The 27128-nt window shown below is 35.5% G+C and overlaps 1 protein-coding gene across 3 annotated transcripts; it reads right to left on the bottom strand.

The window, feature by feature from the left end:
* Window positions 1-3225: 3225 nt before the first annotated feature.
* On the bottom strand, window positions 3226-26755 carry LOC136824647 (uncharacterized). Of its 3 annotated transcripts, XM_067080637.1 has the most exons (8): window positions 26421-26755; window positions 22216-22334; window positions 20256-20403; window positions 17689-17779; window positions 16633-17153; window positions 5191-5330; window positions 4003-4259; window positions 3226-3430 (listed from the first exon to the last, which is right to left on the bottom strand). In XM_067080637.1, exons 5-8 carry the CDS (start codon window positions 17126-17128, stop codon window positions 3259-3261), a joined length of 1065 nt encoding a protein of 354 aa, XP_066936738.1. In that variant the 5' UTR covers window positions 17129-17153; window positions 17689-17779; window positions 20256-20403; window positions 22216-22334; window positions 26421-26755; the 3' UTR covers window positions 3226-3258. The 3 variants fall into 3 exon arrangements, with proteins under 3 accessions (XP_066936738.1, XP_066936737.1, XP_066936739.1); XM_067080636.1 differs by lacking the exon at window positions 17689-17779; XM_067080638.1 differs by lacking the exons at window positions 20256-20403; window positions 22216-22334; window positions 26421-26755 and adding an exon at window positions 18379-18898.
* Window positions 26756-27128: the final 373 nt, after the last annotated feature.

Genomic DNA, 27128 nt, shown 5'->3' with positions numbered 1-27128 from the left:
AAAGAGCCAATCTCGAGAAAAGCTAATACCTAAGTAATTGATAATGTGCTTATAAAAGAATATCAAATTTTGCCACTTTTCCTATAAAAACACGCCAAGCAACCAAAATTTCATGTCTAAACACATATAATTCTTAAAAGTAAGCCCTCCTGAGCAAAAAAAACATCTATCTCATAAAACAATTGAGTAATTTGACTAAGAACATTGATGTATGCTTATTAATAGTGATTATTATAGATAAACATGCGTTTTTTGTTATGCATCTTTGTGCAAAAAATCAGAAAAAACTAATGAGCCAATCATGAGGAAAGCTAATAACGAACGAACGGACGAACGGACAAAGGTTAATTTATAGGACCTCCATCGGGGTAGGTCCAAAAATAATGAAAATCTGATGTTTTGCAAGAAATTTCAATGCAATCAAAAACTTGAACAATGGCTACCAAATCACTGTTATTATCGGCTACCAAACCGCTTATGGCCGGGGCAAACCAGTCCAACATTTCATCCAACATGATTTTCCAATGTTGGATGAAATGTTGGATTGAAAAACTTGTGTTGGATGAAGCAAAATTTGTGGGACTTCTTGAAAAAACCATTCGAACGATAATTAGTTCATTTATTCTTTCAAAACAAAATGGCGGCCGAGAAAAGAAATGCAATAATGGTGGTGGTGTTGCTCAACGAGCTCGTAGATTCAGACAATGAAAAACCAACTAGAGGAAAAATTAGAGAGTAGATTAAGAGAAGAGAGCATGGTAGTTTGAGAGGATTGTAGTTTTTTAACAAACTTAATACACTGTTTAACACAATTTAACAAAATTAGATCAGGTATGAAAATTTTATAGGAGTTAATACTAGAAAATGGATTGGTAACTTTGTCCAGTCAATCAACCCTTTCAAAAGACACAACTTTGTATTATATGAACATGTAACAGTGATGAAAAATGATGGCAGTAAAGCTTTTCAAGGATTCAAAAGCTTACTTGAAACAAAATACTTGATTGATATGATGTAAGAAGTTGAAAGGCACCAAAAAAGCAGGTCCTTTCAAATAAATAATTTGAATGGTAAATTGAAGAAAAGGGAAAAAGCCTGATCATTATTCTTGGCATAAATAAATTGAAAAAATTAAGAGAATAAAATTGGGTGTCGAAACAATCTTGTCGCGTGGTAATTACAATGTAGCATCTTTAGAGCAGCACTGATAAATGTTCCATGTTTTTCTCTTCAAAAAAGGTCGTGATTTTCTAGGAATTAGTATTATAGCCTCTCGTTCGTTTCAAGAAACGGCGCAACGAGTTTCTGATCTTCTTCGATGAGAATATGTAAATAAACGCATCAAGTATAAAAGCTATAGGGTAGCACAAATCAACTGCCCAGTGGAACGAAACCGGGATTTTCTGATCGTCTTTATAGTAGAGATAATGAATCCAATTCGGAACCATCCAGAATAATATAAAGGAGATAACAAGCAATGCTGGGTAGAAGAAATTCACTTTCAACGGTCTTGTTGAGGAAGTCGAGTCACTCGAGGTTCCACTAGTTGAATTCTGAACAGTTGAGTGGCTTCGATTTGTCATTTGAGAGGTGTGATTAAGGACATCGACACGAATAACTTGACATCTGACAGCAAATTTTCTGTAATAAAGAAGCCGATGCAGTAAGTAACCGTACGCTGAGAAAAATATAAGGGCACATGTCATATCAATGAAAGGAAACATTCGATAAATAGTCAATGTATTCGAGCGATCGTTCATAAGATGATTGTTCTTAATGACGAAATTTGCAACCATGGTAATGACTAACGACAAAAATGGTAGCAGAGTAACAACAATCTTCGCTTTCTTTGGAGTCCATAAAGATGGATATCTGAGGTTTAAATAAACGACTAGAAATCGGTCGAACGATATCAGAACCATGATGAGCATGTACCATACGGAGAAGAAACTTGCGTGAAGTAATTCGAATATAAACTCAAAACTCGAGCCAGACATTTCGCTGAAGAAATTGAAGGATTTACTTATCATTTGGGTCAACGATAATAATACTTCAACCAAACTCAGATTGATCAAGTAGATTTTTTGTATCTCTGTAAACACAGCATCTTCATTGGTTCGGTGAATAACAAAGACGGCCAAAGCATGTAGTAAAATGCCGAACGGGAATAAAACAAATTCAGCTAAAAGAGCAATTTTCAAGCTTTGTGGTAATGTACTGTAAAGCATTTTCTTGAAATTGTGATAAGTGACATAAGTGATAAGAAGAAAGTGAAAACTTATTCTCAATAGGTCAAAATAAAGCAAAACATCTCCTTCAAAATCCAATTAGTTCAAAACTTGACCAATCAGTCGGCTAACAGTTGAGCAGCGTTTTGATATATACCATCTGTTTAACACGTGATCTTCTTACAGAAATTGAAATTCTTTATTAGACTCATTCACTTGAAAACATCAAAGCTAACGTTCCAGAGTGAGGATGAAAAATTGATTGCCTACATTGAAACTCAAGTCTCTCTTATTTTCAAACAAACGAGAATAGCCTTTGCTACTAAATATTTGGTTTTTCATTTAGAGCTTCATTTTAGAACTATTTATTTATTGGACATGAAAGGGGAATAAAGAACGGCTAATGAAGATGCATGAAAGGATTTGTATCTCATATTACTACATGTCTCTTTTTCACCAAAAGTTATTCTGATTCCAAACAAGAATTTTTTTAAACTTTAATCGTCAGAATTATAACTAATGAACATTATAATGAAAATCTTTACTTTTATTCAGAGTTTTAGGAGAACTAAAAAAAGATTTTCTATTTTTTAATTTTTCAAAAAATTTCAAGTCATTGAAGACGTGTTACTCTTGATATTCATGACGTAATCTTGCATACGGAAATACCCGAAAAACACCGGGTTTTTTGAGACGTGCTATCCGCCACTTTTAATAGTAAAGTCAGAATTTATGGTTGATCACACTTCTTTATAGAGATTTTAGGATGATTTAGCCTAAAGCAGGAAGAAAATTGGGGAAACTATTGTGCAGACAATAACTTGTACACCACCTTTAAACCATTTTCTGAAGATCCAACTTGTAGTTCGTTTGTTACTTTCTAATTGTTCGCTTAATGAAGTTCATCAAACAGATGATTTGTATCGCACAAAACACATGGAGAAAACGCTGCTCGTAAACCAAACAAAATGATAATAAAACTAACTAGAATAGAGATATCTTACGAACGTCAAGCTCCACAACAACAATCTTACAGAACAATAGCCACGGGAAACTCTGGATGGAAGAGAAACTGAACTGATTTTCCCGTCAATACAGTATGATTTGATAACACAGATATTGAAGAAGTCTTTGATGAAGGAACAAACCACTTTTTACGGAGTTGTGTTGATTGAGAGAAACTTGGAGCGAAGTTTCTTGGTCTAAAATGTAAGTGGATAGATCTGGATAGATACGTCATGTGTTAAGGGAAGAAATTTTCGCGGAATTTAATTTCGCGAATTTGGGCGTAATTCGCGAAATTAAATTTCGCGAAATTAAATTCCGCGAAATTAAATTCCGCGAAACACACCAAAATTGTTAAATCGCGAAATTAAATTCCGCGAAATTCGATTTTTTTTCTTCTTCTTTTATTTTGTTGTTTTTGACCAGGTGTTACCAAAAAAGATCGACACAATTGATTTTTAAGCATTGTAACGTGTATTTTTTATCAAATTAAACAAATATAAACAACTCCGGGATGCTTAAAAGTTAATCTAAGTTGATAACTTCTTCTCAATCGCGAAATTAAATTCCGTGAAACCTTTGAAATCGGTTCATTCGCGAAATTAAATTCCGCGAAATTTGCCATTTTGAAACTCTGATCTCGCGAAAATTTCTTCCCTTAAGGTAGAGGGTATTTTTTAATCATGCTAAAGACATTTAGCTTAATTTTTAATTAATTGTAAAATAGCGTTGTCTTTGCTTCCTTTTCGTCAATTTGAAATAAACTCACTTGCAGTAATTGCTCGGTCTTTCGGTGATTGGTAATTCTCTCAAGACTTTGACTTCTCCAGTAAATATATTCCAAGCCAAGATATAACCGACGGTGTACAACACTAATTTCATTGATTTCTGCTCTTCAAATAGATCAAATTTGGTCGAGGATGGTTCGGGATTGTTAGTCGCAGTATCATCTCGTGGCTTTGAAGTGTTTCTTAAAACGACCAATGCATTGATCAAAATGATAGCAGAGTCATCTTCAGTGCAAAACTAAAATGATATTCAATTGGTTGAAAATGAATTCAAGAGAAAAGTATCAATAACATTTAGCAGCTATTCAGTTTTAAAAGTATTGACTACGGAAATTTGACGTTTACTTTAGTACTCTAATTGTCAAGGACTCTATTGTAGAGCTTGGACCAGCAGCCGAGGTAGTGAATTGTGTCACTTACATAGTTTCTACCCCCCTACATTTAGGGGAGGGGGGTCTTGGATGGACCAAAAGCAAGGGGGGGGGGTGTTAAAAGTATGACTTTCCTAACTTTGATCAGGGAAAATTTTGACATTAAGCTCCTAATAGGGTGTAGAATTAACAAGGAATTGCATCTCGAAACTCCTGCAGTTTTCAAATGAATAGATTTTAAGTTAATTGACCGAAGTTAACAAACCTTTTCATTTTTGGATACTACTAAGTCCTGACCAGCCCTGACTCTCCAGCTGTGAGGTTGTTTTTTTTGAAAAATGTTCCTCGGTAATACTAACGTCCTTGTAAAACGCTAAAAACATTGATTTTTTACCTTGAAAGGCCATTTCTCGGCGCCGGATTGTCAAAACTTAGCAAAGAACCCTATTTTCTTTATCTTCTTTTCGCGCTGAATCTATTGGTTGCAGGTTGCATCGAATACTTGATATTCAGACTTTGATCAAATACTTGATTGTCAGTCGATTCACTCTGCGGAAGATTCGAGACAAATACTTTTGTACTCTTTTGCTTCAATGTGGAAAACATGTCAACGTAATTATAGTAATTCCCTGGTGGGTGGTTTCCACATGATAGCAATGGACTTGGACTTAGGAATTTGCTCTGATCTAACGGGTGCACTGTGATGATCGTCTTTTTTTGAAAATGTATCCAGCCCAAAACAGTTAAAAAAATAAATAAAATGGGTATTAATTTCTGCTGTTTTAAAGCTAAAATTACCTCAATAAATTGCATGTCATAGTCTTTGAGGGAAACAAATCGTTTGCTTATGTCTTCTCTCTTTTGAAGCTCTGTGTTCATAAAGTTTTCTGCATCCAATTGAGCTTGATTCACGAAGAAGTCACATTTGGACATTTCTCCTAAAGTGAAAAAAGCTAAATCATAAGTAATCATACATAAGTACTCTGGAGCACTTGGTGAATGGTAGGAAAGTTAGAAAAATATTGTTAGGTCACCTTGTAATCCTTACGTACCAGAATTTTAAACTAATGTAGAGCTTAAGAAAGGTACTATGGATTCTTTCGGGTGTTACTTTTTAACATTTCGTGCAATAACTAGTTTTTATCATTTCACTTTGAAACTTTGAAAGCCTCGCGAGACACTCAAACAAAGGTAAAACAACTATGAAATGAAAATACAAGAAAGCATTTTTAATGCCAACGACAGGGGTTTTACAGTCCAGGGGGGGGGGGGTATGTAATTTTTTACAAGATCTAGAAATAATTGATGAATGAAATTTGGCATACAGGTTTGTATTTAGGAAAGCTAGAGGATAAATAAACAAAAAATTTTGCGCCGGGAGTCTGGAACCTAAAAGGGGATTTTTTGAGATTAAAAACCAGGAAATGAGATTTTTGAAAAATTGTTTCTTATATCCTCTGCCAAAACTCATAAGGAACAATTCCTGAAAATTTCAAGTCTTTTGCTCTACCCGTTCCTGAGAAATATCCAATAACGTCGATGTTAACGTTTCCAGGAAATCAGCAAAAAAGGAAACAGGAATGGATTTCTCATTAAAAAAACATCAAAAATCGTTTTTTCACTCTTTTAGCAAAACTAAATCTACAATAAGCTCCCAAACATAAATTGTCCACAAAAATATCATTTATTACAAATATTTCCGAATTCCATGGTGTTGGATGGCGTCATCCCGGCTGTTTAGCGTAACCAATTAAAACCACTAAATTTGACCCATTTTCACCAGAAAATGACTAAAAAATATGACTCCCGAGCGATTTTAAGTATCTGAAAAGCCGATCGGCCAAAAGACCTCACTTTCTTTTACCGGCCCGTGGCCGTCTTTTTGCCCGCTTAGGCCTTTCTAGCCTGTTAGACGAAAACCGCTTTTTTATCGCAATTTAACGTCTGTTACTTTTTGCCGTGGAATCGAATGTTCTTGGACGGGAAAGTCCGTCCAAGATTTTCTCTTCCGCGTGGTGCATTTGCCGTGACTTTGGGCAAGCTGCACTCCATCGCTTGTGCCTTTTCCCGATTTTTAAGAAGTCATTGCATTGCTTCGAGCGGTAAAGTTCAAATAGATTTTCGAACTTTCGAATTTTGGGATTCGAATATTGAAAATTGTTTGAGAGAATTTTTTTTGTTTTGAAAAGTGATGAAACTTTTTTGAAAAGAAACGAATCGAATAAAGAAGCAGTATAAGCTGAATCTGTGGAAGGAGGAGAAAGAAGATGGAAATTTTATTATTGCATCAACAACAGCAGAGTTGTTGGGTTATTTCCATAACAGGATTGAAGAATCTCAGAGATTAACTGTAAACATGGTGAATGAAAATTATCAAATCATTTCTTAGAATTGGATCCTAGCTAATAATAGATGATGATCGAATACGAACTTGGTTTGGACTTTTGGTATGCTTTGGGATGGCAACGAATATCTTTTGGTTATGGCTTGAAACCTGGAAGAATTTATCCTCACTTATTCCAGTGGAAAGAAGAACTGTTTGTTTGTTATTGTTTTTATTGGCTGTTGGATGTGGTCTCTGATCGCTTGTTTGAAAATTTTCCAGGAATAAAATGGTGGAAAGTTAATTGACATATGATTGAAAGTAAAGTGAAACGTGATTGTATTCGATTCTGAAGAATTTAATGAATGTTGCTGGGCATGGAAATGACTTTCTGCAGCTCTCTCTCTGCACCAGTGACATTGACAGATCTTGAAAATTGTCAAAAATAGATACTATTTTTTATGATTTTGCTCTAAATTTATGCGTTGCAGTTGATACAATGACAAAATGTTTCTAAATTTTTATGTGAAGAGTTTTTTCCTGTATAATCAGAGTTAAGGCTGCTAACTCATTTTGAATTCCTGAGCTCTTTAGATTAAAAACTTTCAAATTTCTCAACTTTGGAAACTAGAATTAGATAGCCAGTAAAAATTGGAGGTTTTGCTTTGAATTGTGGAAAAGGAATCTCCTTAAATTTTGTTATTTTATCTAACTTTTCTTTACATTTACATTAGCAGTGGGCTATAGAGACCTTTTTTTTCAAAATTAAGTTTGCATAATTTTTTTTGGTTGGTTGGGACCCAAATAACATAAATCTAAGATATTTTTGGATATTTCCAAAAAATGGCGGTTCTCCGCTCTTTTTTATGCCCGAAATGGGCCATTTTCGGGCCATTTTGCTTGGAAAAAAAATCTAAAACCTGCTGTGTTGGTGCTACAACCATCAAATTAGGCTCAAAATGATCCTTGGAAAAAAGTAGGATTAGAATGTAACAATTATATACCTCTGCCATATATATAAACTTAAAAAATTAGGTTTTTCGGCCAAAATTGACAAAAATTGCGAAAAAACAGGGTTTTGCCTGGAAAAAAATCTAAAATCTGTTCTGTTTGTGCTACAAGCCTCAAATTAGGGTCAAAATATTCGTTGGAAAAAAGTAGGATTAGAATGTAACAATTATATACTTCTACCATATATGTAAACTTCAAAAAATTTGGAAATTGGGCCAAAATTGACCGAAACTGGGGAAAAAAGGGTTTGCCTGGGAAAAAAATCTAAAATCTGTTCTGTTGGTGCTATGAACCTCAAATTATACTTAAAATATTCCTTGGAGGAAAGTAGGATTAGAATGTAACAATTATATACCTCTACCGTATATATAAATTAAAAAAATTAAGTATTTAGGCCGAGATAGACCGAAACCAGGAAGAAACTGGGTTTTGCCTGGAAATGAAACCTAAAATCTGTTCTATTTGTGCTACAAACCTCAAATTAGGCTTAAAATGTTCCTTGGGAAAAAGCAGGAATCGAATATAGCAATTACATACCTCTACCACATATATAAAATTCAAAAATTAGCTATTTAGGCCAAAATGGACCGACACCAGGAAAACGCTGGGTTTTGCCTGGAAATAAAACCTAAAATCTGCGCTGTTCGTGCTACAAACCTCAAATTAGGCTTAAAATTTTCCTTGGAAAAAAGCAGGATAAGAATGTAGCAATTATGTACCTCTAACCATGTATATAAAATTAAAAAAATTAGGTTTTCAGGTCAAAATGGACAGAAACCGGTAAAACCCAGTGTCTTCCCGGTTTCTGTCCATTTTGACCTGAAAACCTAATTTTTTTAATTTTATATACATGGTTAGAGGTACATAATTGCTACATTCTTATCCTGCTTTTTTCCAAGGAAAATTTTAAGCCTAATTTGAGGTTTGTAGCACGAACAGCGCAGATTTTAGGTTTTATTTCCAGGCAAAACCCAGCGTTTTCCTGGTGTCGGTCCATTTTGGCCTAAATAGCTAATTTTTGAATTTTATATATGTGGTAGAGGTATGTAATTGCTATATTCGATTCCTGCTTTTTCCCAAGGAACATTTTAAGCCTAATTTGAGGTTTGTAGCACAAATAGAACAGATTTTAGGTTTCATTTCCAGGCAAAACCCAGTTTCTTCCTGGTTTCGGTCTATCTCGGCCTAAATACTTAATTTTTTTAATTTATATATACGGTAGAGGTATATAATTGTTACATTCTAATCCTACTTTCCTCCAAGGAATATTTTAAGTATAATTTGAGGTTCATAGCACCAACAGAACAGATTTTAGATTTTTTTCCCAGGCAAACCCTTTTTTCCCCAGTTTCGGTCAATTTTGGCCCAATTTCCAAATTTTTTGAAGTTTACATATATGGTAGAAGTATATAATTGTTACATTCTAATCCTACTTTTTTCCAACGAATATTTTGACCCTAATTTGAGGCTTGTAGCACAAACAGAACAGATTTTAGATTTTTTTCCAGGCAAAACCCTGTTTTTTCGCAATTTTTGTCAATTTTGGCCGAAAAACCTAATTTTTTAAGTTTATATATATGGCAGAGGTATATAATTGTTACATTCTAATCCTACTTTTTTCCAAGGATCATTTTGAGCCTAATTTGATGGTTGTAGCACCAACACAGCAGGTTTTAGATTTTTTTTCCAAGCAAAATGGCCCGAAAATGGCCCATTTCGGGCATAAAAAAGGGCGGAGAACCGCCATTTTTTGGAAATATCCAAAAATATCTTAGATTTATGTTATTTGGGTCCCAACCAACCAAAAAAAATTATGCAAACTTAATTTTGAAAAAAAAGGTCTCTATAGCCCACTGCTATTTACATTAAGATTTTGCATTCTTATTTACAACTTTAGAACTTAGTCTTAGTACTATAATGATGTAACAAAGATATTTTTCTATCAATGTACCTCTGAATCTTAAAATTAAACGAGATCGACTTTTTTCCCATCAAATATTAGTCTTGGAATCCTCATTATTTTACATCCCTGTTTCAAAGACTGGGTGTTGTTCAGAGTTTTCTATGATTTAAGTTGTTTTTCTGCAAGGAAGAAAACCTTTTGAGAAATAGGGATTACCTTTCTAAATTAGGAGGCTGTTGACTATACAATTAAAATTGGAGCTGCTTGAATTCTTTAGAAACTTTTTCTGCTTCTTTCGTTATAAAGGGGTGTATTATATCAAAATAATTTCAGACAATCAATTTTAGCTCATCAAAACTTCATTCCGATCCCGAGGATTCTTTTATTTTGATTTTATGCACCGAACTCTAAAATTAAGACTAGATTTGACATCGACGCATAACCTCTCCATGAAGAAATCCTATTCGATTGTCCATTCCAGTCTTCATTTTAGAGTTTCATCTAGTGTCTATACTTTTTATTGACTGTCGAGATTTTTCAATGACAGTCGATAGCTGATATCGTCAGTTAAGAATATTGAAGTTCGAATGTTTATCATAAGGTTAACTTATAGTTTCGAAGGATAAACAAAATATCGAGAATATAAAGGAGGTGAGACAGGGGCATGTGCTTAGTCAAGGAGAAGGCACAATTATCGCGCATCAGTAAGATTCTCAATTTTTTTTTCTCAAGAATATAGTAATTAAATATTAAATTAAAACGTTACAATATATAAATAAGTAAGATTCTAGCGATTTCATTGGACAAGAGACATCACGCGTTCGATTGAGACAAAAAAGAAGACATTGCATATTGACGAATGCGCTTTCGATTGCTTTGATCAAGATTCGAATGTTTTGTTTTGAAAAGACAGAAAAGATAAAACAAAGAAAAAAAGTGATACAGAAAAGTTATTTTGATTTTGATTTTTCTTGGGATTTGTCACTTTTCAGAAGCAGAAAAATTCTTGCTTGTGAAAACTGAAGTTACACACAAAAAGCTTGCAGAGAAATAATAATTTGGAGCCGATTTTCCCCACATACCCCTGGAGAAAGAAGATAAAAAATGCTAAAAAAATGATGTACAGTATATAAACCTATAGCTTATAAGAACATTTTCTTACGACCAGGTCCTCTGAAGTTTCGTGTGACTTTTCTAAAATCTCAGATTGACGTACGGATATAAGCAATTTTCGCATGTGAATTAGTTTAGAATTCTTATAAAAATAACAAATATCACTCAAAGTTCTAAAATTTGTTTAACATTGATCAACAAAATAAATAAATCCTCGAGCTGAGTTTGATTCGCAAACTAGCAGCCTAATTTTTAAATATTGCTATATAGCGCTACTTTAAAAAAGAAATTCCTTCTTCTTACAAAATCGCTGAGACTTTGTTTCTTCTCTCGTTTTCTTTTGGCATTTTTCATCTCCAAAATAAATAAAAACTTACTAGTTATCCTTGGGAGTTTTTTATGTCCAAAAATGAATCACCATTGATAAAAATAAAGATAAAAGGCTTCCTTCGAAAACTGAATTTCGAAGACAAGAAAGTCATTCAATTTCTATATCTCAATTTAATTAACTTTATAAATGTTCTTCGATCTTTTCCAGAAGTTGTTTGAAATGTTGCGATGAAATAATCACAATATTTTTTTAATTTTAGTTTCTATAGAGTTCATGTTTTCTTTTCAAAGCCAAAGTCACAAATGAAACACTTTTCGTTTTGATTGCAACATTTTCGAATTTTTTCGAATGCGTGACGTGACGCATTTTGATTGGCACAAAATAGAACGCGCGCGGAAAACAATGCAACGGCTTCTTTTTTGAGATGACAAAAATCGCAACATCCATTTCTGCCTGGGTCAAACTGAGACAGGGTTGTCTTTTTACGAGGGATTTCCAAAGTCCCGCTAAGGGTCGGCAAAAATTTCAACTTTCTACCCCCTGAAAGATCGAAATTTGGTCAAAATTGGTCAAATTTGTCCCGCTAAGGGTCGTAAAATTCCCAAAATTTTCCTTTGTTTTCTCCTTTTTAGTCCCGGTAAGGGTCCAAAGTTCGAAAGTTGGGCGGCACACCCCCCCCTCCCCGTCTCGCAACCCTAGTACCCCCCGGGGATCGTATTGGGGCAGGGGATCTTTTCGTTAAAAAAAGAATAAAGACAGAATAAATTGAGTACAAATGAAGACCACAAAGCAAAGGAACGGTCTTGCTTCAGAAATATAATGGTTTATAAAAAGAAGTTCTTTTGTCAATCCTTTTATTGCAGTTGTATAATTCTATCAGTTGTCTTTAATTTGATCTTTATGAAAGAAAGAAAGAATGAACTAAAAAATGATTGTTTTTATTCTTTCGTTGCCGGCAAACGCATAGACCCAGCCTTCTTACCGGACTTTAGCCCGATCGGCAAAGCCGCAAAAATCGCCTCAAAAGTGAAACAAGAGTGGCCAATCCATAGCCGATAGAAATAGAGGCGGGAACGGTAAAAGTGAAATCTTGGCAGCTAAAAAGCCGATATTTGACCGCTTTTTGGCCGATCGGTCTGGACCGATTTTTATAGCATCTAAGTGCACTAAAGTGCTTCATGTAACCCAAATACTTATGCAATGACCCTGAAGTTTTCAGGACATTCCCAAGAAGGGTATACGATTTGAAAAAGGTAAAAAAAAAAATCATTAATCTCAAGAATCCATAGTGATACTTTTACCTTTAGACTACCAATAACTAACAAAATAATGGTTGTGGAGGAGCTTGGAATTATACAAGTGAAATTGTACATTGTTTTATTGTTTTATAGTTAACGTTACTTGTGTTATTGAATAAATACTGTTCATTGTTTTATTGGAGAGATATTGTTCATTGTTTTATTGGAGAGATATTGTATTGTAGTTACCTTAACATAACATCTACTGACCTGTGACAGATGTTTACCATCACTGACTGATCGACAGCAAGTATTCAAGCATGCTACCACTTGACCACTATCACACTGGACCTTCTAAAGAGTCATTTTAGTACCTAGCCATATATGGTGCAGGGTAGAAAACAACAAAAATACAAGACGACTCAAGAGTCGAAAATTTCGCAAAGTCTTTGATTATTCATAGACAAAATAGAGAATAAAGTTACCCTTACAGTTACAGAGACAAGGCGAAAATGTGACTCTTAGAGATTTTTATGACTTTTCAAGTTTTTCGTACCTTAAATAATTCAGAGACTTGGGAAGGTTAAAAACCAAACCTTGTGTGCATCAGCACATACCTGGCACCTATTTATGCCTAAGTATCCCCCTGTCACCATTAATAGAATGCAATAAATAGAACGGGGCTAGAGCTTTATTGTCACCCAAATGTGAACATTTTAGTCATATAGATTGTTCACCTCTAATGAGCCCCCCCCCAGCGGCACGCCTAATCACGCAAGAAAAAAGTCCCAATCACGCCATCACGCAAACCGCTGGGGGGCCTCTCTAATATATCATTCCAATTCTAACGGTACATAACTTTCTACTTTAATATAACTTGGTGCTGAGAATTAGTTTGAAAGGTAATTAAAGTATCTACATATTTTTGAGACGACAGACTTTAATGACGGATACATAATATATACTCAATAAAACAAAATCAAACACAATCAACTTTGACGGGCATTTATTTTGCTGATGCCTTGAAAAATAAATATAAAAATAATTCAATTTTTGGCAAAATATTGCTATTAGATAAAAAAAACTGTTTCAAGGCTCGAAAAGCACAAATTTGGAATATGACATAAATATTTTAAATTTGATGGAAATTAATTCAAATTTTTAAGGCCAATTTTTTTTCTGCAAAAATGTTTTACCTTAAAGGTAAAACTTTGTTACTGCTGTGTTACTTGCCTTGAATCCATATTATTGAGACGTGGAGTTACATATTTTTTGAGAATTTGTTGATTGACTACCCGGGGGGGGGGGGGGAGGGCACTCGATTTTGAAAACGACCGTACGTTCGGCCAAAAACCAGGTCTCTAAAATTGGACCCTTACAGTGCAGGAAAAATTTGGCTGAAAATTGACCCTTTATTGTGCAATTTTTCGAAATTGTTTGCCCTTTTCAGGGCAAAATTTTTTAAAATTTCTCAAATTTTACCTCAAAATTTGGTATTTCCCCAAATTTTACACCCTTACAGTGCATTTTTTCCCACTTGCTGACAAATCAACCCCAACCCAGTGCACTTGGTGCACTTGTCCTGAGATATGACCTCTAAAGTCCAAAAAATGACGATTTTGATGACGTCAGCATTTTTACTGACAGCAATAAATTGAAACATCGACAAACTCGTCATGTAGCTCTGATCATGGGCTTTCAGAAAAGTATATGGTTTAATATGTTTAGATCAGCCGTTGGCGAGATATAATGATTTTAAAATCGTTTAAAACGCTTATTTTTGCTGAGTCAGCACTTTTTTTCGATTTTAAAATCGTTATATCTCGCCAACAGTTGGTTTAAACATACTAAACCATATATTTTTCTGAAAGCCCATGATCAGGGCTACATGACTAGCTCATGGACGTTCCAATTTATCCATCTCAGTAAAAATGCTGACGTCATCAAAATCGTCATTTTTTGGACTTTAGAGGTCATATCTCGGGATCACGTGGTCCAAATCTCAAAAGTGACCCCATTTTCTTTATCTACTCATCGAGAGGAATCTCCCTGTCTAGTTATTTTTGACATTTGAAAACAATTAAAAATCAGTTGTCAAGGGTCCCCCCTTGATTAATTGTAGAAAAAAGTACCATGTCCGCCATTATGGATTTGAGGGTGTTCCCATCTTCATGGGGGTGGGGCTTTTTTTTGGTGATTCCTGACATATTCCTGGACCTCTGTGCAAAATTTCATCTCTACACCATTTTTGTCTGGGTAGCTATGCAATTCTACCTGACTATAATGTAATTGAGCCTTCCTTAATGTCATAATTAGCATAACATTATCAAATACCTATCAATTACTGTACGTTGGTCTAATGTCAACATCCCCCTTCTAATTTCGACAACCTTCTTTAAAGATAGGGATAATTGCAAGGTCAGAATCGCTGATGGAAACCATTTTTCTTTCCTTAGCGATCAGAGAGGAAAATACCTTTTGTCTATAAGTCATCCCAATCTTCCTATTATTCCTATCTCTAAGGAAGGGTGTCGGAATTAGAAGAGGGATGTTGACATTAGACCAACTTACGGTACCAGAACCAATCGATATCCAGTCAATTGATTTGTTATCAATGTGTCATCGATTGAAAATGAATCAATTGTTTTGAGTGGGAGTCTGACACTGTATAAAAAAGTTTGTCTTTAGTGTTATATATCTGATCAATCAAAACTCAAATCCATTGTACAATCAGTATTCAAGCAAAGTTGATACAAATTTTCCAGTAAGATTTTGATATTGACTTCAACAATAGTCTTGCCGTTTTCCCTCGCATTCATTTGGGTTGACCCGGGTGAAGGCTCAATCACTTTTCAAGTGAACCGCTGTGAGTGGGAATCCCAAACTTTGATGCCTGCGTAGCAACCAAGCAGTTACATCAATATGCCAAAACATTTTGTTCAACCACCTTCACTTCAAGATAGGCCACCATAGAATGAACTTCCTTTTATAGGATGAACCATATTCATGTGGCTGTCAGCCTTGCACTCCATCGCAGAGGCTAATCAATTTTAATGACTTTTTTGACTAATGACCAAGTTGAAATCTTTTTAATTTTTTTATATTTGAGCATTAAAAAAGGCATGCATTCAAATAATAAAGGTCTAAAATTTTTCTCTGGGCTACAGGTGTTAGTAAAATATCTCAAATAGGCTCTGTGATGGAGTGCAAGGCTGAAAGCCACATGAATATGGTTCATCCTATAAAAGGAAGTTCATTCTATGGTGGCCTATCTTGAAGTGAAGGTGGTTGAACAAAATGTTTTTGTAACTGCCAAGGTCCAATGACCACTATCCCACGAAGCGCCAATCCAACATGCCAGACTCTCAATCGATAACTTTTTCCAATCGATGACTAATCAATAAATAATCAATGGATTGGATATCGTTTGATTTCGATAATTGATAGACAATCGATAATCAAGATTTTATGGGAAGCTCGACTGGCTATCAATTGTAATTGTGATCGATTTTCCATCGATTTATAATAAAGATGTTCGATATTGATCACAATTGACAGCCAATCGAGTCCAATCGATTAAAAAACTAATCTATTATCGGTTAGAATAGTATCGATTATCGAAATCGATCGACATCCAATCAATCGGTTAGTTATTATAATTAGTCATCGCTCATCGATTGACAATTAACACATCAAAAGGTAGCTTCTATCACTTATAGATTGACACCCCCTGCTATGAATTCTTCTGTGAAATACTAAGTGCTAAGTAAACGATAATCTTTCTTACAACACAACCTAATCAAATATCAACAAATAATTCTACCTGTAAAAATGAAGATCATACCTGTCTGTTGTGTTTGTCTGTATTTGTTGTTGTGTGAAGTGATGTTCAAGGGCAACTCTAATTGTAAGATTCATATCACTTCATTGGTGCATTTACTAACTACACAAACATAAAATACTATGCTAAAACAAATATAAACCTCTTTAAGTACTCTAAAAACATCAAAAACATGATAAAAATACAAAAATCCAGAGCAAGTCTGACAGCATGATCGAATCCGCCATTTTAAAAAACAAGAATGTTTACGAATGCTTGGTTCCACCTACCTAGCACTTGCGGACTGGAATCATTGAATTTTATCTTAGCGAGTGAGTCCATATTTTAGAATCTTCGAGAATGTTCTAGAAGTTTCAACTACTTTCGTTTTCTAAATTTTTCATTACACCGCCGCCGCGAAAGACGATCGTAATACTTTCGCTATGCGAAATTAATAAAAACATAAATACATCTATAGAATCTAAACTCAATGAGCCTAACCTTTATCAGCATGTCGAAAGCATCTGTGTTCATAACTATTCTTCAACTGTATCAAACCATCAACTGTAGTAATTGCACATGGTATTACAGTTGTCATACAATCAAAAGGTGAGTCAGGAAGGGATGTTTGCGAATCGTTATCATTTATTGTATTAAATCCTTGATTTATGAATGAAATATAATCAGTCGAGTCGTCATAATTGACATCTATGTTGCTTTGGTTTGCAAGCACGTCTTGTTGGCGTTGCTGGCAGTAACACAATCTTGTCTGTATATCCTTTCCTGATTCGCAAGAAAATAAACTTGAAGGTTCAGGTATCAGAATGGCAAACAACATATCTCCAGAATTTAAAAGTATAACATTCTTTCTTTTCAAAGATATAGTGGTCAGAAATGGTGGATGAGGTGGTAACAGTTCATATTTGAAATGGACACTATATTGATTCTGTTCAGGTTTCTTCTTGTTATATTTAGGGACGATTGATACATAACACATTCTTCCATTGCTTTGAGAATCCGTACTGAAAAAGGATAATAATATACCGTTTCACTTAGAATAAACGCCCCCTCGAATAAACGCACCTCCTTTAAGGAAAAATTTTCAATGAACGCCCCCTCACCTTCAAATAAACGCCACGCCCCCCCCCCTAGGAGGGGCATTTATTTGAAACAGGTAGCAGTAAGGAAGTATAATATGAAGAAAACTTAGATATACAACAATAATTATACTCTTTTTGTATTCGACCTGGTTTTGACCCATTTCTACATCCCTAAATTGACATATTTATATTCAAATAATAATAGAAAGGAAAAATGAGGTTCCAATACACGTTACTAAAGTGACCTTGTTCATAACTTATCAAATAAACGCCCCCTTCTTTTAAACACCCCAAAAATCCAAAAAATTTAATGAACACCCGGGGCGTTTACGATATGTAAAAAATTAAGTGTTTAGTTAGAGAAATAGCCTGGAGTAATACAGAAACTTTATAACAACTATAATCGTTGATCTATGGTTTTTAATTGCAAAGTCTGTCGGAGAAAAGGAGTCGTTACTTGACAAGAGATGCATGAACCACAATATAATCAGTCGCAGAATCCTGACGTTTGAAATTGTTTCCTTTGCAAATAATTCAACTTCATATACCTGAAACAAAAAGCAGGAGCAAAAGACTTTAAAAACTGCAAAAATTTGTCTTAAAATCTCTCTCCGAATAATCTGTAGGGGGGGGGGAAGGTGTAACTTTTGATTGAATTAGACAGTGGTTTGGTGCATGTTGAAAATATATTCAAGAGTTGAATTAGAATATTATCAAATAGAAAGAAAAGTTGATTCGAAAGTGAAGGTTTAAAATGAAAAATCAGAAAAACTAATGAGCCAATCCTGAGAAAAGCTGGTAACAGACGGACGAACGAACGGACGAACGAACGGACATTGATTAATTTATAGGACCTCTACCCCACCGGGGTAGGTCCAAAAAGAAAAAGAGAATACTTCAAAAAAAAACAAGCACAATCTGGTAATGCATATTGGACCTACCTAATGATAAATAAAGAATGGAAATAGAAAAGGAAGTACAAACTTTCGCTAGCAGAAACTTTCGCGATTTTTGCGCATTCTGGCCCTTTTCGCGAAAGTAAATGTCTTTAAAAATTCTAATAAGGGCCATTCGCGAAAGTTTATCCTCGCGAAAAATTCTTGACAAAATAGAAAATCTGTAAAACTTTGAATAAAATGTAACTTACTTTTATGGCACTTTTTAGCCTGCTAAAAGACTAAAAAGTCAAAGGACAAATAATGTTTCAAGCCAATCCAAGAAGTATTTGACCCTGTAAGCCATTTTTCATGTGAAAATTCTCAATTTTACGTCCTGATTCGCGAAAGTTTATGCTTGCGAAAAATGTTTTTCCGTTAAATTCGCGAAAGTAAATGTCGTGAATTTCGCGATTTTTCGTCCTCGCGAAAGTTTCTGCTCAGAATAAAAACATACTGGTTTAAAATATTTCGCTCTCTCTTAGAGCATCTTCAGTTTTTTTGAATAACAAAGACGTTTAACAATTATATTTAACGACGCTAGAACGGCATTACAATGACTTCTTCAGTTTTTGACGTCACGGAACATCTGGTACACTTCTTTCGCGTATCCGTGGCAGTCTTTGTTGAGACCTGATGGAGCCAGAGTTTGGAGTCTGCACATCCATTTATCTTCGGCTCGTTCTCTTTCTGCGGAGGATGAAAAGTCACTTTCTAGGATCATCACCTCAAGGTCAGCGAAGGAGTGGTCGCGATGGAAATGTTCTGCCAACTCTGAATTTTTCGGTCTCTTTCCAATGTCGTAGCGGTGCTTTGAAAAACGCGTTGACAAGGCTTCTCCTGTGTGACCAACGTACAACTTGTCATGGATCTTGCATCTGGCTGCATACACAACGTTCTTCGTTTTGCAGCTACCACCATTGGTTACACGTTTAGTGATACCATTGTGAGTGATTTCTGACTGGGTGACAATGTTCGGGCATAGCTTGCATTTACCACACGGTTTCGTGGTGTTTTGACGTGGTGGTCTTTCCAAGATATCATTTCGCACGATTTTGTTGGCGATTGTTTTTCGGCGGCGGAAGGCGACTGTTGGAGTTGAAGGGAAGACGGTGGATAAGGTGATGTCGTTTTTGACCATGTTGAAGTTTTGACGAAGAAGTGATGATAGGTGTCTGAGAGCTGGATGCCATGTGCAGACGAAGATGGTATCACTAAACGTGTAACCAATGGTGGTAGCTGCAAAACGAAGAACGTTGTGTATGCAGCCAGATGCAAGATCCATGACAAGTTGTACGTTGGTCACACAGGAGAAGCCTTGTCAACGCGTTTTTCAAAGCACCGCTACGACATTGGAAAGAGACCGAAAAATTCAGAGTTGGCAGAACATTTCCATCGCGACCACTCCTTTGCTGACCTTGAGGTGATGATCCTAGAAAGTGACTTTTCATCCTCCGCAGAAAGAGAACGAGCCGAAGATAAATGGATGTGCAGACTCCAAACTCTGGCTCCATCAGGTCTCAACAAAGACTGCCACGGATACGCGAAAGAAGTGTACCAGATGTTCCGTGACGTCAAAAACTGAAGAAGTCATTGTAATGCCGTTCTAGCGTCGTTAAATATAATTGTTAAACGTCTTTGTTATTCAAAAAAACTGAAGATGCTCTAAGAGAGAGCGAAATATTTTAAACCAGTATGTTTTTATTCTGAGTTTTACTTCGTCCGCAATGCTGAATTGAAAGTTTCTGCTCGCGAAAGTTTGCACGCCTAAAGTATTTCTGGCAGGAAAAAGCTTTTCTCAAAAATTTGGACTCGACCATGTTTTGGAAAACTGATAATGAAATCTTGAGAAAACACCAAAAACAGTTTTTCCGGCACATTTCAGTCAGAATTTTGTTTTTGAAATCTGGCTCTCTCAGATTTTGGGCATTATCATTTTGCATCATTGTGAAAAAAATCAGAAAATTCGAAAGAGCCAATCCTGAGAAAATGCATCAGATGGACGGACGGAAGGACACAGGTCAATTTAAAGGACCTTCGAGGTAGGTCCAAAAATGATTCTACGAATAAATATCAATGAAGTCCTTACCTTTTGTAGTTTATTCCAAAGATCAAATTTCCACCAATGCAGGACATATTGATAAGAGCAAACAGAAGTGTCTGATAATTGAAACTTAATGTTAGAAACATAAGTCAACAAATATCTTCCATCCTCAGTGAATCCAATAGCAATATGCCTGAAAAGATAAGTCCAAAGAAATTTAACTCTTCCACTTTCTTCCAATGGGATAACCCCTTTAAATCCCAGAGCCGAAATTCAGGTTTTCCACTACTTATATGTTGTAATGTCTCAAGAAACCAAATCTAGTGCTCATATTTTTTCACTCTTTTTCCCTTCACTTAACAGTTATACAGTGGGACTCTAGTGGGACTTTTAGAAAACCAGTTTGTTAGCTGCAAAGTGAGATTAATTTACTATGATGAGAAAAAAAGACTTATAACTTTCATCAAAGATAAAGAAGAAAGGTAAGATAATTAATTTTTATTGTATATTGTTTCGGTTATAATAATAGTCGAACGTGCGCAACGCACTGGGCTCAACTTCAGTGGCTTCAAATTATTCATAGGCCCAATTGTAGACCCCCAGATATTTACCCAATGAACAAGTGTGCCAAATTTCAACCAAATCCGACCATTTTGGAGGCCTGTAGGCTGCTCTAAAGCTTTACCCTCGTTTTAGCAAAAAACTCGTCCCTAGGCCCCAAAAAACTAAATTTTTGAAAAATGCAAAAAGCACCACCAGATATTCACCCAAGGAACAAGTGTGCAAAATTTCAGCCAGATCGAACAATTTTTGAAGTCTCCAGACTGCCCCAAAGTTTTAGCCTCGTTTTAGCGAAAAACTCGTCCCCAGGCCCCAAAAATCAAAATTTTCAAAAAATGAAAAAAAGCACCACCAGATATTCACCCAAGGAACAAGTGTGCAAAATTTCAGCCAGATCGAACAATTTTTGAAGTCTCCAGGCTGCCCCAAAATTTTAGCCTTGTTTTGGCGAAAAACTCGTCCCCAGGCCCCAAAAATCAAAACTTTTGAAAAATGAAAAAAACACCCCCAGATATTCACCCAAGGAACAAGTGTGCAAAATTTCAGCCAAATCGAACAATTTTTGAAGTCTCCAGGCTGCCCCAAAGTTTTAGCCTCGTTTCGGCGAAAACTCGTCCCCAGGCCCCAAAAATCAAAATTTTTGAAAAATGAAAAAAACACCCCCAGATATTCACCCAAGGAACAAGTGTGCCAAATTTAAGCCAAATCGAACAATTTTTGAAGTCTCCAGGCTGCCCCAAAGTTTTGGGACATACACACAGACAGACACACAGACAGACACACATTCTCAGATTCTAACTCAACTGAAGTTGAGAATAGAAGGTCGTAAACAAACGGTATATGAAATAAAGAACAGAGATTGTAAAACAGAAGAGGGTCAAACAGGCGGGTCAAATTGAGGTTGGGGTAACTTATAGTTTCCAAGGACACAGAATATCTAGAATATAAAGGAGGTCAAAGAGAGACAGGGGTGTCTTTTCGCTACAAGGAAATCAAAGTTGGATCAGCTCATAGAGATCAAAGTGAGACAGGGGTATGTGCTGGTATGTGCTTAGTCAGGAAGAAGAAATAATTAAAGAAGAGGCTAAACTAAGTCAGGGGGTGTCTTTTTTGCAAGGGAAATACAAACAGGGGACAGGGAGTCTTTTTGTTAAAAAAAAAAAGATTTTTAAAGACAGAATAGATTGAGTACAAAATGAAGACAAAGAAAGAAGGAAGGGTCTTTTACTGTATTTTGGCCGATCAGTCTGGACCAGTCTTTTCATAGGCACTTAAAATCGCTTGGGGAGTCACATATGACAATACGAGATTAACAATAGTCAGATACATATCATCTACTTTTGGCTCAACTTTGAATCTAGAAATACTGTATTATAATATAATGAAATGTCCAGGAAAGCCTGCTCTCAATTAGGCCTTGGTCAATTACATACAAAAACCTTACCCTTTCATGAAAGTTTTGGCATCAAATATATTTTTCAGTGGAATCTGAAGACGATTGGGGCATTTTTCAAAAAGACGGTGTTTATGAAATTTCTTCTTCAATTTGAATGAACCATTAATCTAAAATAAGAATTTTTACAACATTTATTCAAAATGCCCATGCCTGGAAAAGTGCCTCTTATAGGACCAGCAAACTGTCTGGATCATAAATTTTAATTTACGTCAGATATTCACACTAATCTTTTTTCTTTTATTGCTTGCCCAGTCTTTTTAACCTTCAATTTGAGTAAGAAACATATCACAAGTTTATTACATTTTGAGAAAAGTGAAATGTTGTGAGCCCTTGGCCACGGTCTATAATGAAATGATGAAGGATGCAATACCATTTTGACTTTGAAAATTAGCAGCGAAAAAATTATAAAATACATGATCTCATTTACATTGCTATCTTGTTGGACTATACCCAATTCTTTGACCAATTTAAGATATAATACATATTTTTACCAAAAAGTTGTTATCCCCCTATTTTTATTCAATACCCCCTAAAAACTCAAACCCCTCATTTTACTCGGAAAATCTCTTATCCCCCTATAAAGCCTTTCTTGAAAAGTTGGATTCCCCACTTAAAAAAGGGGGGTTCACACTATGTCTGACATTTCAATAAAAAAAATTCAAAATAATTCACTTTTCACATTTTTGATATTAGTTTTGATATTAGTTTTTGAACAAATTAAAAACAAGAAATTTACCCAACATTTGGGATTTAGTTACCATTTTGCATCATTGAGCAAAAAATCAGAAAAATCAAGTGTGAAGTCAGAAATTTTCCAATTCTTTTATTTTACTTTGTCCCATAATAGGCATTATGCTGTCCATACTTTTTGTGTTACAGGACAATGTATTGTCATTTTAAGGACCCTTTTAATTCTGTTTCTTAGGAATATCACATCACCCTGCCTTGCTGGACGATTGTGTAAATTTTCAGCCCGCTAGAGCAAGCAGTCAAGAGTTATAACCACAAGACAATTCTTAGTTCTTTGCTTTACGATCATTTTTTGTCCCAATTTGGACCGCACTTTAAACTAATCTATCTCACTACCATGATTATCGCAATCAAATATTACCCAGGATTTGCTGTTCGATTGCTTTGATTATGTTTGATTGTATTTGATTATGTAGCGCTCGGCCGTTCACGCTAAAAAGCTCTAAACGAAGTGATCCAATTTAATTTAATTGCAATCAAACTCATCGAACATATAATCATAATAGAACGAAATTGAAGATTAATCGAATGTAATTGACAATCAATCGAACCAATCGAATATAGTCAACTATCAATCGAACCAATCTAACCTTACTCAAACAGTCTAAACTTAAACTCCTATGTCAGGATTAGAGACTAGGCTAGTCTTACCTCTTTTATTTTCCCTTTACAACAATACAATGCTGACAAGTTGACACAACACATTGTGCACATGCACATTGACAAGTAATCCCTGAGTTAAGTTTATATCGAAATCTGCAACAAAAACGAAATTGGTCTCTTCTACTAATTGCTTCCCGGCACTCCTTTGCAGCTGTTTATCAAATTTCCTCCAATGAGGTTGCCACATTTCAAATGGCCCTTGTGCCTTGCACAACGGGCAGCTGTAAAATCCCACCCTTCATATATTTGTTTCAATCCGTGATCTGTGGCTTAGGTTTTTTCTCATCTTCAATTTGCTGAAGAAAGCGGGAATTTGATGCAAGAGTTAGATTGTCAACAAAGTGCCGTAAAAAATCATTGATAAGAAGAACTTTTAACAATCTTAAATATTTTCATTTTGAAGAATAGGTGCAAAAAAGTGAAACATTCGGTTAGTGTAAAACGCAGGTCACAGGTTGCAGGTCACAGGTCAACAAGGTACAGACCGGAAAAAAAATAAGATCATAACATATACATAACATAACATAACATCAATACATAGCGCATTAAATTACAAAAAAGTAATACATGCTATTTAGATATTATAAAATGGCAATTGAATAAAAAAACCTATTTTGACATAGTGACACTTACTTACAAAAATAATGACAAAATCATAAAATATGATGCCTAACAAGACAAAAGCACGAAAAATATTTATAATACAGAATGTGATGTAGATAGTGTGAATGGATATAAAACGGCACCAATCAGAAGCTTGTGAGGTCCCTAAGAGAGTGGTTTTAGAAGGATGAAACAAATTAATTATTCAATTGTTATTTTAATGACTTAATGACAATTTTTGACAAAAATATTGACAGAATTACAAAATATCATGTCTTACAAGAGAAAAGCACCAAAAATATTCAGCAATGCCGAATGTGATTATAACAATATGGCTGGATATAAAATTACCCCCAATCAGAAGATTTGAGTTTTATTTAGAACCCTTGTTTCATTATATGTACCATCATAACATTACAATATGTAATATACCTGTTACACGTATAATATGTGTCAAATATTTTCTGGTCTGCGTTATACACGGCGCAAACTGCGAAAGATCGATAAAAGCACATGGTTAAATTTTTGCTTTGAAATGGTTGTTTATGATGAAATTTTATATTATGTTTGATTTCTTTTGTTTTTTCCCCCATTTCCTGCAATGTTGTTAGGTTAACCTTTTCCTCCCTTTGCACCTTGACCGACCTTGACTTCTTTTAACCTTTTCATCCTTTTTTATTCCTGTTGGTTTGGCCCTTTCTGTTTTTTTGACCTTCCCCCTTTGACGAGCACCCGTTTTCATGCATTTCTTTTTGTGGTTCTTTGCTTGAGGATTTCCCTCCATTGCTTTTTGTGAGTTGCTCCCTTTTTTGGTTTCCCGTTTGTTTTTTTGTGTCCCGTTTTCCCCGTGTTTTACTGCATTGCTCCCTTTTTTTTCCTTCTTTATACCTGTTTCTTTGAATCTTTTTTTTTCTCCTTACTTTTCTTTGATTCGAGTTATCCTTTTCCCGTTTTTTCTATTTTCCCCTTTCGATTCTCTTTCCCATTGGGTCCCGTTTCCTTTACCCCCTGCTTTTTTTCCCCTTTGCATTCCAATTTTACCCCAAAATCGCCAATTTATTTTGATTTTACCTTTGAATTTTGAAATTCCTTTTTCAATTTAAACCCTGTTTAAATTTTTAAAATTCTTTCCTTTTTAATTAACACTCTTTGACTAATTTTCATTTAAATACCAATAAAAAACCAGAGCATTTCGTCCGTTCGATTTCGATTACGTTCAACAATCGAATCGCATTTATTCGATCAATTACGTTCGAGTGGTTCGATTGATGGCTGCATCATTTGAGGCGTGCGATAGCACGCGCACACCTCCGCACACACCTAAAATGTCTGAGGAGTGCGATCAATCACACCCCATATAAAGTAAGTTTCACAACTGAAAGTTGTGCATAGCACTCCTTATCACACGCCTAAATTACTAAAATTAAGGTTGTAGGAGTGTGATTGACCACACGCCTGAAATTTTCAAATGATGCAGCCTGCGATTGCAATTTTTGTTCGAAGGTGTTTGATTGACACCGTCTGGTTTAAATTTACGTTTTTTTTTTGTATTTCTAATTTTTAAATCATTCTATCCTAAACAGAGGGAATTACCTCCAAGCCCGAACCAGCCGGTTCCATTTTTGGGAATCCATTTTGGGTTCCATTTGGGAATCCATTTTGGGGTCCATTTTGGGGGGAAGTTCTTAGTACTATATATAAATAAGTCTGACTGACGAGTTAGGCTAACTGTTATGATTGCCATATTACTCCGAAGAAGCCACCACACGTACGTGCACCGCTGGGTGGGTGAGGGGTTAGGGATGTGCAAATCCCTAACCCTATACTACGCGCTACACGCGTCGAGTGGTATACGCGTGCGCTCCACGCGGTATATACGTGCGTCCCGCGCGGCCGGATGCATCTGAAGCATTAGCCGAATGTTATCAAAGATGTTATCAACCATTTTGCATCATTTCTTTTTTCTAGAATCTGCATCAGTAATCAATGCATCATAACACACAACATATAGCATCCAGCAAAAACCTTATAACAAATGGTCATATATTATAAGGTATATAATTTTCTTACTCGCACAATGACCGCAATGACTGTAGTAAGAGTAATAAGGAGACAAAGCGGCACAATATAAATACAAAATACATTGTCTAAAAGGCATTGTAGAACAATTGACTTACCTGTCGAGTAAAAAGCTTTGCTGGAATTGGATAGGGGCTTAATTTACGATTATTATTCTCACTCATTGTGAACAAATGTGATTTTGGTGATGTGATCAGGATGATAAATATACACGTTTTTTTTTTAATTTTCCTTAGAAGTGCGAACCTGAACGGAAACAGTGGGGTCTATTAGGTAAAAATGGCAATTCTTGCCTTTTTCAGCAAATATTGTCGATTGAAATATGTATGAGACCCATGTATGAAATATGGAATATAAAATTTGTCATTCTTCAAGCAATTCTTCGTCCTTTTTGTCTATCTTTAGTAGTGTAGGATTTTTTAGATAGGACCCCTGACCCCTCGCTGACTTCGACATCATTTCATCGTTGAAAAAATTGCCGTTTTCAATCTTTGGCAAAAATGCAAGACTTGCCGTTTTTGTCTTAAACACTCCACTGGTGACATGCTTGATAAAAAGATCGTGGTTGTATTTTGGCGGGAAACGCACACCGAGCTGTAAAGATAAAGCTAGAGTGGATTTTTGAAACTTTATTTAATGTCCCGGGGGGGGGGGGGTACTAGGGTTGCGAGCTGACGGGGGGGGTGCCGCCCAACTTTCGAACTTTGGACCCTTACCTAGGCTGCTGGCATCCACTAACGGATTCGTGCTCCTTATAGATACCTATACTACCAGGGGTTTTGTAGAGGTCTGCGATTCAGACTAAC

This window comes from Clytia hemisphaerica, unplaced genomic scaffold, assembly GCF_902728285.1.
Source record: "Clytia hemisphaerica strain Z4C2 unplaced genomic scaffold, Clytia hemisphaerica genome assembly, whole genome shotgun sequence".
NCBI classification, from domain to species: domain Eukaryota; kingdom Metazoa; phylum Cnidaria; class Hydrozoa; order Leptothecata; family Clytiidae; genus Clytia; species Clytia hemisphaerica.
This window is presented reverse-complemented; position numbering and strand designations above follow the sequence as displayed.

Excerpts from the sequence above, each read along its gene's own strand:
- LOC136824647 (XM_067080636.1), bottom strand. The coding sequence starts at position 20,356 with ATGTTTCTAACATTAAGTTTCAATTATCAGACACTTCTGTTTGCTCTT. Across the intron at positions 5,331-16,632 it reads CTTTCGACATGCTGATAAAG|GAGAAATGTCCAAATGTGAC; the intron begins GTTAGGCTCATT and ends TTTTCACTTTAG. Across the intron at positions 3,431-4,002 it reads AGACCGAGCAATTACTGCAA|ACCAAGAAACTTCGCTCCAA; the intron begins GTGAGTTTATTT and ends CTTACATTTTAG.